Here is a 12597-nt window from a genome sequence, read left to right on the forward strand (position 1 = left end):
TTTGGAGAAAATTAAGTTTGCCTTGAGAGGGTCACTGTTAGGGTTCACCCGGAGGTGGCAACCGTTCGTCGACTTCTTTGCGGAAAATTAATCATCAGCAGAAGGGGGGGGGGGGTTAGCTTAGTTCAGAGTAGGGGGTTAGTAAAGGTGGGACCTGTAAGGGAGGAAGACAGCTTTTCACACTGTGTATGTAAATTCATGTATATTGTTTATTTTGTTGTTGCAAACCATAAAAACCTCAAAAAAATGTTTATTTAAAAAGAGCCCACTTAAGCCCACACCCCACCCCTGCCGTAACCCTGGAGCCCCACCTAACCTTTGGACACTACGTGCAATTTAGCATGGCCAATCCACCTAACCTGCACATCATGGACTGTAGGGGTGGCACGGTGGTGCAGTGGTTAGCACTGCTGCCTATGGCGCTGAGGACCTGGGTTTGAATCCCGGCCCTGGGTCACTGTTCGTGTGGAGTTTTCACATTTTCCCCGTGTCTGCGTGGGTTTCACCCCCACAACCCAAAGATGTGCAGGTTAGGTGGATTGACCATATCATTTTATTAAAACAGTAAAAATATATACAAGGCCAAACGGTACAAACACTAATTTTGTATTGGAGAAACAGGGTACCCTCCCCTCAGTACCAATATAGGTGGATTGGCCATGCTAAACTGCCCCTTAATTGGGAAACAAAAATGTGGTACTCTAAATTTATTAAAAGAAAATCTTTGGTTTGTAGGAGGAAATCGGAGCACTCGGAGGAAACCCACGCAGACACGGGCAGAACATGCAAACTCCGCACAGACAGTGACCCAGCGTGGAATGGAATCCGGGTCCCTAGCGCTGCGAAGCAACAGTGCTAACCAACTGTGCTACCGTACTGCCCCTACGTGACTGTTTAGAGACAGTGGACTGGTCCATATTTAAGAACTCAGCAACCAACTTAAATGAGTATGTCACCACCGTCACAGACTTCATCTGTTGCCCTTGAGCTACATGTTCATAGAATTTACAGTGCAGAAGGAGGCCATTCGGCCCATCGAGTCTGCACCGGCTCTTGGAAAGAGCACCGTACCCAAGGTCCACACCTCCACCCTATCCCCATAACCCAGTAACCCCACCCAACACTAAGGGCAATTTTGGACACTAAGGGCAATTTAGCATGGCCAATCCACCTAACCTGCACATCTTGGACTGTGGGAGGAAACCGGAGCACCCGGAGGAAACCCACGCACACACGGGGAGGATGTGCAGACTCCGCACAGACAGTGACCCAAGCTGGAATCGAACCTGGGACCCTGGAGCTGTGAAGCAATTGTGCTATCCACAAGGCTACCGTGCTGCCCCTGTTGGAAAAAGAAAATGGCTACTCGCCTCACTTCCCCTCAGTAGCCATTGCGCCAGCTACACATTTTTGAAAAGGAGTATAAACGACCCGTGTGACTTCCTGCTAGCGATTCGGGTAATTCCCACGAGGCCGCTGCATTCGACTTCAATCTCGCTGATGAGATTGAAATTAATGCAAATGTGGGTTCATGATATTCTCTCCATTGTTGGCCATGATCCAGAACTCGCCATCAGGAGCGGGCCCAGTGAATTGCAAAATGATTCGCGCACAATTTAGGCCATTGCCGCTATTCACCCAGAGTGCCCAGACCGGCACTGGGCACAACGCTGTGGTTGAATCACGCTCAGAATCTCTTTATTACTCTGAACAATTTATGTATTAATTAAGCCAAATATACTATTCTTAGTTTCTTATTATATATTGCTGCTTCAGTGTTATCTCACTTGGAAATAAATTTGACTTTGTTTTAGGTTGAATTTCCAAATCACAAATTGCCTGTCCTGTATCCTGTGATCCTTTGTTCTAGGCCTCACCAGCCAGGAGAGACAACATCCTTGTATCTAGTCTGTCCAAACCTGTCAGAATTGCACCCTTTCAATTACATCCCCTCTCATTTTTCTAAACTCCAGCGAATACAAGCTTAGTTGACCCAACCTCTCCTCATATGACAATCCTGCCAACCGAGGAATCTATCTGGTGAACTTTTGCTCCACTCCCTCTATGACAAGTTTATCCTTTCTTGGATAAGGAGTCCAAAACTGCACTTAGTACTCCAGGAGTGGCCTCACCAAGTCCCTGTACAGCTGCAGTAAGACAGCCTTGCTCCTGTACCCAACTCCTCTTGCAATGAAGGCCAATGCACCAGTTGCCTCCATACCTGCTAGTCATCCCTGCATACTTGCTTTCAGTGACTGGTGTACAAGCACACCCAGGTCACTTTCTACATCAACACTTCTCAATCTATCACCACTCAAACAATAATCTGCCCTTCTGTTTCTCCATCCGTAGTGGATAACTTCACACTTATCTGTTATGCAATTGTTAGACCTGGTGCATACTGTCCCATTCATGTCACACACAAGGCTTAAAGTTTCAATTAATTGGAGATATATATGGAAACTGCCATTTTGCTGTGAAAATGCGATAATAATGTTGAGGGGGAAAGAACCAGAAATATTCCCAGCACTAATGGAGGCTATTCAGCCAATTCTATCTGTTCCAGTTCTTTGCTGAAATATCAGTAATAATTCCGTTGCCTTGTTCTTTCCCCATAGCAATGGTCTCTAAAGGGCAACATGGTAGCATAGTGGTGATGCACAATCAATTACTCGTGAGACAAGGGGAGTCATACTAATCGGCTTTAATCAGCTAGAACTGTACCCAGCAGCTTTGATGCAGAAAGTGAAGGCTGCTGGGACGGCATGGGTTCTTATACCCCGCCTCTCAGGGCGGAGCTACATACGTTGGCCTACGGTAGACTCCTAGGTCTAGCCAATGGACATCCACCTCTCAGGTACTGCAATACCTGGTAATACCACATTCACCCCCTGTTAAAAAGAGAACCCAGTGGGGTGACGGCCAGTGTTACTGTCGCCTTTTGCATGGTAGGACCAGGTATTGCAGGTACCATGATGTCGAGGGTAACAGAGAAAGTTTTTATTGTTTTATGGTGCAGCAATCAGACGATCGGGTGGCCTGGTCGTCCTTCTGGAGTGTCTGGGCTTCGGCGGTGATCCTGGTGTAGGCCCCGGCGGTTGTGGCTCCGGGAACGTGGTGTCTTCCTCCCTGGCAGTTTCGTCACCCCTAGGCGGCGCTGTTGGGGCGAAATGTGGGCAGGGGAGGGGCGCCTGTAGGGGGCGTCGGTGCCTGTTCGCCGCTGAGTAGGGGCGGCGGCAGTACTGAGCCTCTGGTCAGGTGCTGCGGGGAGGGTGGGGGTGGGGGCAATGGTGCGGGTGCGCGTGGGGCTCCGGCGGGCGCCAGGTGCCGAAGGGAGACTGTGTCTTGGCGGCCGTCAGGGAATGCTACGTAGGCATACTGGGGGTTGGCATGCAGCAGGTGGACCCTCTCGACCAACGGGTCCGACTTGTGCGCCCTCACATGTTTCCGCATCAGGACGGGTCCGGGTGTCGCTAGCCAGGTTGGGAGCGAGGTCCAGGAGGAGGACTTCCTGGGGAAGACAAGGAGATGTTCGTGAGGTGTCTGGTTTGTGGTAGTACAGAGCAGCGACTAAATGGAGTGAAGGGCCACTGGGAGGACTTCTTGCCAGCGGGAGACTGGGAGATTCCTGGACCGAAGGGCCAGCAGGACGGTCTTCCAGACCGTTCCGTTCTCCCTCTCTACTTGCCCGTTTCCCCGGGGGTTGTAACTGGTCGTCCTGCTGGAGGCGATCCCTTTGCTGAGCAGGAATTGACGCAGTTCGTTGCTCATGAAGGAGGACGCCCTATCACTGTGTATGTACGCGGGGAAACCGAACAGTGTAAAGATACCCTGGAGGGCCTTGATGACGGTGGTTGTGCTCATGTCTGGGCAGGGGATGGCGAATGGGAACCGGGAGTATTCGTCAATCGCGTTAAGGAAGTACGTGTTGCGGTCGGTGGAGGGGAGGGGGCATTTGAAATCCATGCTGAGGCGTTCAAAGGGACGGGAAGCCTTTATCAGGTGCGCCCTCTCTGGCCGGTAGAAGTGCGGTTTGCACTCCGCGCAGATTTGGCAGTCCCTGGTGACGGTCCTGACCTCCTCGATGGAGTAGGGCAGGTTGCGGGTCTTAACGAAATGGAAGAAACGAGTGACCCCCGGGTGGCAGAGGTCCTCGTGGAGGGCTCGGAGGCGGTCTACTTGTGCGGTGGCACAAGTGCCGCGGGACAGGGCATCAGGAGGCTCATTTAGCTTCCCCGGACGGTACAAGGTCTCGTAATTGAAGGTGGAGAGTTCTATCCTCCACCGCAAGTTCTTGTCATTCTTAATCTTGCCCCGCTGTGCATTGTCGAACATGAACGCCACCGACCGTTGGTCCGTGAGGAGAGTGAATCTCCTGCCGGCCAGGTAATGCCTCCAGTGTCGCACAGCTTCTACTATGGCCTGGGCCTCCTTTTCGACCGAGGAGTGGCGAATTTCGGAAGCATGGAGAGTGCGGGAGAAGAAAGCCACGGGCCTGCCCGCTTGGTTGAGGGTGGCCGCCAGAGCTACGTCGGACGCGTCGCTCTTGACCTGGAAGGGAAGGGACTCATCGATGGCGCGCATCGTGGCTTTTGCGATGTCCGCTTTGATGCGGCAGAAGGCCTGTTGGGCCTCCGTCGACAGGGGGAAGGTTGCGGACTGGATCAGGGGTTGAGCCTTGTCTGCGTAATTAGGGACCCATTGTGCATAATAGCTAAAGAAGCCGAGGCAGTGCTTTAGGGCCTTGGGGCAGTGAGGGAGGGGGAACTCCATGAGGGGGCGCATGCGTTCAGGGTCGGGGCCTATGACTCCATTTCGCACTACGTAGCCTAGGATGGCTAGACGGTCGGTGCTAAACACGCATTTCTCCTTATTGTAGGTCAGGTTAAGGAGGTGCGCGGTCTGGAGAAATTTTCGGAGGTTGGTGTCGTGGTTCTGCTGGTCATGGCCGCAGATGGTGACGTTATCAAGATACGGGAACGTTGCGCGTAAGCCATCTCGGTCAACCATTCGGTCCATCTCACGCTGGAAGACCGAGACCCCGTTCGTGACACCGAAGGGAACCCTTAAAAAGTGATACAGCCGCCCATCTGCTTCGAAGGCAGTGTACTGGCGGTCACCATTACGGAGGGGCAGCTGGTGGTAGGCAGACTTGAGATCCACCGTGGAGAAGACCTTGTATTGCGCAATCCTGTTTACCAGGTCGGATATGCGGGGGAGAGGGTACGCGTCCAGCTGCGTAAACCGGTTGATGGTCCGGCTATAGTCGATGACCATCCTATGTTTCTGCCCAGTCTTTACCACCACTACTTGAGCCCTCCAGGGGCTGCTGCTTGCTTTGATAACCGCTTCCTTCAGCAGCCTTTGGACCTCGGACCTGATAAAGGTCCGGTCTTGGGCACTGTACCGTCTGCAGCTGGTGGCGACGGGTTTGCAATCCGGGGTGAGGTTCGCAAACAGGGAAGGCTGTTCGACCTTAAGGGTCACGATGCTGCAGACAGTAAGGGGGGGTATAGGGCCGCCGAATTTAAAAGTCAGGCTTTTCGATGGCACTGGAAATCCAGCCCAAGGAGAGTGGCTGCGCAGAGGTGCAGCAGAATGTACAGGCGGAAATTGCGGAATTCCCTGCCTTGGACAGTGAGGTTCACTAGGCAGAACCCCTTTATCTCCACTGCGTGTGACCCGGAGGCCAGGGAGATCCGTTGGTTTACGGGATAGGTGACAAGGGAACAGCGCCTTACCGTGTCGGGGTGGACGAAGCTTTCCGTGCTCCCGGAGTCGATCAGGCACGACATCACGTGGCCGCTGATAGCGATCGTTGTGGTGGCTTTCGCTTGTGTCCGGGGCCGACTCTGGTCCAGGGTCACGGAGGCCAGCTGTAGCAAGGGGGAGTTCCGGTCTGGCAGCGTGGAGTCGGCAGCGCTGGGGGCTTGAGGCCCCATCCAAGATGGCGTCAGCCACGGGTCGCACATGGAGTCCAGGGATACAGAAGATGGCGTTGGCGAGGGACAAAATGGCGGCGCCCATCCATCCATCGTGGTGGCCGGGGGGCAAAATGGCCGTGCCAGTGGATCGCATGTTGCCTGTGGGTAGGAGGGAGGCGGTGGGCCTTGGACGGCCGGGACCTGGAACAAAGGCTGTTGATAGTCGCTGGCGACCGCTGCCATGGCACGAGCCTGGCAGACCGTGACATAGTGGCCTTTCTTGCTGCACCCTTTGTAGGTGACGGTGCGGGCCGGGCAGCGCGCGCGCGGATGATTCGCCTGGCCACAGAAGAAGCGTTGGCCGGCGGTGAAAATGGGCCGTCTAGCGGCGCAGGCCTGTGGGGTTAGCGGGAAAGTCTGGGGGGCTGCCGCGACGGGGTGCCACGCAGCCCAGGGGGGTGCCGTGCGCCCGGGAGCAAAAGCCAGTGCGTTTTTGTAAGCAACGTACATAGACCCTTCCAGGGCCCGTGCCTCAGTGAGGCCCAGCATGTCCATTTCAAGGTGCCTTCTGCAGATGTCGGGAAAAGACATACCTGCCACGAAGGCGTCCCGAATTAAAAGTTCTGTGTGCTCATTCCCCGTGACTGTCGGGCAGCCGCACTTCCGGCCCAGCACTAGTAGAGCCCGATAGAAGTCCTCCAGTGTTTCGTCAGGGCTCTGCCTTCTAGTTGCCAACAGGTGACGGGCGTAGACCTGGTTCAGAGGACGGATGTAATGTCCTTCTAGCAGCGTGATAGCTGCAGCATAATTCTCCACCTCCTCGATCAGAGGGTAATTTGCAGGGATGCCTCGGGAGCGTAGAAGGTGCATCTTCTGCCTTTCTGTGGGGGTGTCAGCGGCTGTGTCGATGAAGCTCTCAAAACACGCCAGCCAGTGCTTAAAAATACCAGCGGAGTTGTCTGCGTGGGGACTGAGCTGAAGGCACTCCGGCTTGATGCGGAGATCCATCCTTTCAGAAGTAGTAGCTGATTAAATTGATGCACAATCAATTACTCGTGAGACAAGGAGAATCATACTAATTGGCTTTAATCAGCTCGAACTGTATCCAGCAGCTCCGATACAGAAGGTGAAGGCTGCTGGGATGGCATGGGTTCTTATACCCCGCCTCTCAGGGCGGAGCTACGTACATTGGCCAATGGTAGACTCCTAGGTCTAGCCAATGGACATCCACCTCTCAGGTACTGCAATACCTGGTATTACCACAAGTGGGTAGCACTGTTGCTTCGCAGTGCCAGGGTCCAAGGTTCGATTCCCGGCTTGTCTGTGTGGCGTCTGCACGTTCTCCCCGTGTCTGCGAGGGTTTCCTCCGGGTGCTCCGGTTTCCTCCCACAAGTTCCGAAAGACATGCTTGATAGGTAATTTGGACATTCTGAATTCTCCCTCGGTGTACCCGAACAGGCGCCGGAATGTGGCGACTGGGGGATTTTCACGGTAACTTCATGCAGTGTTAATGTAAGCCTACTTGTGACAATAAAGACTATATAAAGCAGTGACATTGTAAAGAACAAAATCCACATAAAGAAACTTCTCCCAATCTCTCTACTCCCTCTCTGAGTGACAATTTTAAAGGCGCATCGTCATGGACTCCCCTAATCAAGGCATCCAAGCACTTCACAAACCTTTATTCAATCCCTTCTTACTCTTCTCATTCCTATGGAACGAGTCCCAGTCTGTCAAGTCTCCCAATGCAACTTGAGTTTCTTAACGCTAATATCATCCTTGTGAATCTATGTTGTATGCATTCTATATCTTTAATGGTCATTCGATAATGGGAAACCCAAAACTGTACACAGTATCCCAACCCACATTTTTAATGAATTATTATTTAAATATTATTGCCTTCTTTACTTTTTGTTCTAATTCCTTCTCCTCTTGAATGTGATGGTTCATAGAATCATAGAATTTACAGTGCAGAAGGAGGCCATTCGACCCGAGTCTGCACCCGCTCTTGGAAAGAGCTCCCTATTTAAGCCCAAGTCTCCACCCAATCCCCGTAACTCAGTAACCCCACCTAATATTTTATTTGGACACTAAGGGCAATTTAGCATGGCTAATTCACCTAACCTGCACGTCTTTGGACTGTGGGAGGAAACCGGAGCGCCCGGAGGAAACCCACGCAGACATGGGGAGAATGTGCAGACTCCGCACAGACAGCAACCCAAGCCTGGAATTGGACCCGGGACCCTGGAGCTGTGAAGCAACAATACTAACCACTATGCTACCGTGCTGCCCACTATGATTCTAACTCACTCTCCTCTTGAATGCAATGGTTTATTTTGTGTCCAATAGGGGCCACACCCACGGTGACCATTCAACACATGCCAGCTTGGGTTATCAGTGTCTGAGTCCTAGTCGACTATCTAGATTGTGGTTACTGAGCCTGGTATTGTCACCCATAATCCACATATATACAACTCCAGCAGAGGGGTCAGATCGAACAAGAGGATCTGCTACACTGGTTCATCTTTGACCCTCCTGCGTGAGTATAATGCAGAATGTCTACTGGTTGAGACCAGAGTCCTCCCTAATCTGTATGATTTTATACCAAGCTCAGCTATATTTATTATATTAAAAGCCATTACATATATTTCCTGCAGGTGTCACAGTACCTACGACAGTTTAAACATCACATTTCAGCAAAACCTCCCAGTGACCATGAGCAACACCCCAGGAGACCTTGTGGAAGTTCTGCTTGTTTTTTGCAAATTCTTTAATATCATTCGACTGAAACAATATAGTTTTCTTGCAGGTTTTTGAATTTTGGTTTGCCTTGGCACCCGGTGGCTTTGAATCATCCTGACTGAATTCTGGCTGAGGCAGAATGCTGCAATGACATCACATCCACGGAAGGAGGTGGAGGGTCCACAGTCTCTTCAAAAGAGGGAAAGACCAGCTGCGTGGTCGGGTAGCGGTAAGATGAACGGAAAGAGGAAAGGGGAGCATCGATGGGGATAGTGGTGCGTGCTGAAGCCTGAAATAAAACAGCGCAGTGATTATCCAGTAATTATTAACTCCCTTATACTTTATTCAATTCAATTCAGACCACCCCGATTTGAAATGTAGATATTTGCAGCATAAGACAAGGCCATTCGGCCCATTGAGACTGCTCTCTGCTTGATCAATCCAATGCTAAGGCAAGGTAGAAATATGAAAGATTCAAATGTTATGCATTTTGAATCGGATGCAAACCCAAAGCTACCTCTCAATACATTATAAACATGTCAGAGGTCAGTATTATCACTGAAATTATTATCGATACTGTGCAATCACACATAAACTATAATTAGATTGCTGCCTTTCGCTGTGAATGTGTCTATCTGAAGCACTTCTTCATTTTCATGAGTAGCATCAATCAGTCAAATGGCACCAAGTGGTACAGTTGGATTGACACTCAGTCAAAACAATTACCGTAATGATGCATGAAGAAATCCTTACAAGTCCCACTTGCGAAACAGCTGTTCCCAATTAGTGATCTCACTCAGCACAGCAGTTGGGCAAATTGTTAACGGGGAGAATCATCCAGAGGTTCCCAACAACAATGGAAACGTGCATTTATACAGCACCTTTAATTGTGTAAAACATCCCAAGTTGCTTCACAGGAGTGTAATCAGGCAATCAACCCCCACCCCCCCCACTTCACCAGAGATCATCTGAAACTCTGCTGATTATTTCCTAACAAGTACCAAGTCCCATTCACCTATCACCCACCTATCGCCCATCCCTGAGCTTCTCACTGATCTACACTGAATCCTGGTGAAGCCTTGATTATAAAGTGCTTAATTTTTGTTTACAATGCTTCCATGGCCTCATTCTCTTCCTGCCTCTGTAATCTCTTCCATCTCAACAACCCTTCAAGATAACTATGCTCATCTAATTCTGGACCCTTGAATATTCCTGAATTTAACTGCTCCACCACTGGTGAACGTGTCAGCTGCCTTAGTCCTTAGTTCTGGTATTTCCTACCAAAACTTCTCCGTCCTTTCCTCCTCTAAAATGTTCCTTAAAGGCTACTTCTTTGGTCAAGTTTTTGGTCGTTGGCACTAATATTGCCTGATGTCAAAGTTGACTTTATGATGGTTGTGGAGAAGTGCTTTGGGCCATTTTATTACAGTAAATAAGCTGCTGTTGTAGTCACTGGACAGTGATCAGGGTTAAAAAGCCTTGTCTGGGGTCTGCTTTCTAGAAGAGGGATGTTGAGATCAAATGAAGCTGAAATATAGCAGAATTTAGATTGTTTGGAGACTTGGGCGGTGAGATGGCAGATGGAGTTTAATCCAGACAAATGTGAGGTAATGCATTTTGGAACGTCTAATGCAGGTAGGGAATATACAGAGAATGGTGGAACCCTCAAGAGAATTGACAGTCAGAGAGATCTTGGTGTACAGGTCCACAGGTCACTGAAAGGGGCAACACAGGTGGAGAAGGTAGTAAAGAAGGCATACAGCATGCTTGCCTTCATTGGCCGGGGCATTGAGTGTAAAGATTGGCAAGTCATGTTGCAGCTGTATAGAACCTTAGTTAGGCCATACTTGGAGTATAGTTTTCAATTTTGGTCGCCACACTACCAGAAGGATGTGGAGGCTTTAGAGAGGGTGTAGAAGAGATTTGCCAGGTGTTGCCTGGTATGGAGGGCATTAGCTATGAGGAGAGGTTGAATAAACTTGGCTTGTTCTCACTAGAACGAAGGAGGTTGAGGGGCGACCTGATAGAGGTCTACAAAATTATGAGTGGCATAGACAGAGTGAATAGTCAGAGACTTTTTCCCAGGGTAGAGGGATCAATCACTAGGGGGCATAGGTTTACGGTGCGAGGGACAAGGTTTAGAGGAGATGGAGAGACAAATTTTTTACAGAGAGTAGTGGGTGCCTGGAACTCGCTGCCGGAGGAGGTGGTGGAAGCAGGGACGATAGTGATGTTTAAGGGGCACCTTGACAAATACATGAATAGGATGGGAATAGAGGGATACGTACCACGGAAGTGTAGAAGATTTTAGTTTAGACGGGCAGCATGGTCAGTGCAGGCTTGGAGAGTCGAAGGACCTGTTCCTGTGCTGTGCTTTTCTTTTTAGAACATTAGAACATTACAGCGCAGTACAGGCCATTCAGCCCTCGATGTTGCGCCGACCTGTGAAACCAATCTAAAGCCCATCTACACTATTCCATTATCATCCATATGTTTATCCAATGACCATTTAAATGCCCTTAATGTTGGCGAGTCCACTACTGTTGCAGGCAGGGCATTCCACGCCCTTACTACTCTCGGAGTAAAGAACCTACCTCTGACATCTGTCCTATATCTATCTCCCCTCAATTTAAAGCTATGGCCCCTCGTGCTAGTCATCACCATCTGAGGAAAAAGGCTCTCACTGTCTACCCTATCTAACCCTCTGATCATCTTGTATGCCTCTATTAAGTCACCTCTTAACCTTCTTCTCTCTAACGAAAACAGCCTCAAGTCCCTCAGCCTTTCCTCATAAGATCTTCCCTCCATACCAGGCAACATCCTGGTAAATCTCCTCTGCACCCTTTCCAAAGCTTCCACATCCTTCCTATAATGCGGCGACCAGAACTGCACGCAATACTCCAAATGCGGCCGCACCAGAGTTTTGTACAGCTGCAACATGACCTCATGGCTCCGAAACTGAATCCCTCTCCCAATAAACGCTAACACATTGTACGCCTTCTTAACAACCCTATCAACCTGGGTGGCAACTTTCAGGGATCTATGTACATGGACACCGAGGTCTCTCTGCTCATCCACACTACCAAGAATCTTACCATTAGCCCAGCACTCTGTATTTCTGTTACTCCTTCCAAAATAAATCACCTCACACTTTTCTGCATTCAACTCCATTTGCCACCTCTCAGCCCAGCTCTGCAGCTTATCTATGTCCCTCGGTAACCTGCAACATCCTTCCGCATTGTCCACAACTCCACCGACTTTGGTGTCATCTGCAAATTTACTCACCCATCCTTCTACGCCCTCCTCCAGGTCATTTATAAAAATAACAAACAGCATTGGCCCCAAAACAGATCCTTGTGGTACACCACTAGTAACTGAACTCCAGGCTGAACATTTCCCATCAACCACCAACCTCTGTCTTCTTATGGCTAGCCAATTTCTGATCCAAACCGCTAAATCACCCTCAATCACATGCCTCTGCATTTTCTTCAATAGCCTACAGTGGGGAATTTTATCAAACGCCTTACTGAAATCCATATACACCACATCAACTGCTTTACCCTCGTCCACCTGTTTGGTCACCTTCTCAAAGAACTCAATCAGGTTTGTGAGGCACGACCTTCACAAAACCGTGTTGACTATCCCTAATCAAATTATTCCTTTCTAGATGATTATAAATCCTATCTCTTATAATCCTTTCCAAGATTTTGCCCACAACAGAAGTAAGGCTCACTGGTCTATAGTTACCGGGGTTATCTCTACTCCCCTTCTTGAACAGGGGGACAACATTTGCTATCCTCCAGTCTTCTGGCACTATTCTTGTAGACAATGACGACATAAAGATCAAAGCCAAAGGCTCGGCAATCTCCTCCCTTTGTTCTTTGAAATCAATCAACACATCACAAAACAGAAACTGAATTTGGGACATTCC

The 12597-nt window shown here is 49.8% G+C and overlaps 2 protein-coding genes across 5 annotated transcripts in view; both read right to left on the bottom strand.

Annotated features, from left to right (window-relative positions):
- Positions 1-3254: 3254 nt before the first annotated feature.
- LOC140429740 (uncharacterized) lies at positions 3255-8511 on the bottom strand. Its single transcript, XM_072517097.1, has 2 exons — positions 5742-8511; positions 3255-3511 (listed from the first exon to the last, which is right to left on the bottom strand). The coding sequence occupies exons 1-2, from the start codon at positions 6930-6932 to the stop codon at positions 3356-3358; spliced, it is 1347 nt and encodes a 448-aa protein (XP_072373198.1). The 5' UTR covers positions 6933-8511; the 3' UTR covers positions 3255-3355.
- A 150-nt stretch (positions 8512-8661) lies between these two features.
- The window catches only part of LOC140429739 (coiled-coil domain-containing protein 17-like), a 78090-nt gene continuing 74154 nt past the window's right edge, over positions 8662-12597 (bottom strand). For all 4 annotated transcript variants that reach the window (XM_072517096.1, XM_072517094.1, XM_072517093.1 and 1 more), the window contains one exon: positions 8662-8955. In XM_072517096.1, coding sequence (XP_072373197.1) covers positions 8776-8955 — 180 coding nt within the window. In that variant the 3' untranslated portion in view covers positions 8662-8775. The remainder of the gene's footprint in view (positions 8956-12597) is intronic.

Source organism: Scyliorhinus torazame, chromosome 9 (genome assembly GCF_047496885.1).
Source record: "Scyliorhinus torazame isolate Kashiwa2021f chromosome 9, sScyTor2.1, whole genome shotgun sequence".
NCBI lineage: Eukaryota > Metazoa > Chordata > Chondrichthyes > Carcharhiniformes > Scyliorhinidae > Scyliorhinus > Scyliorhinus torazame.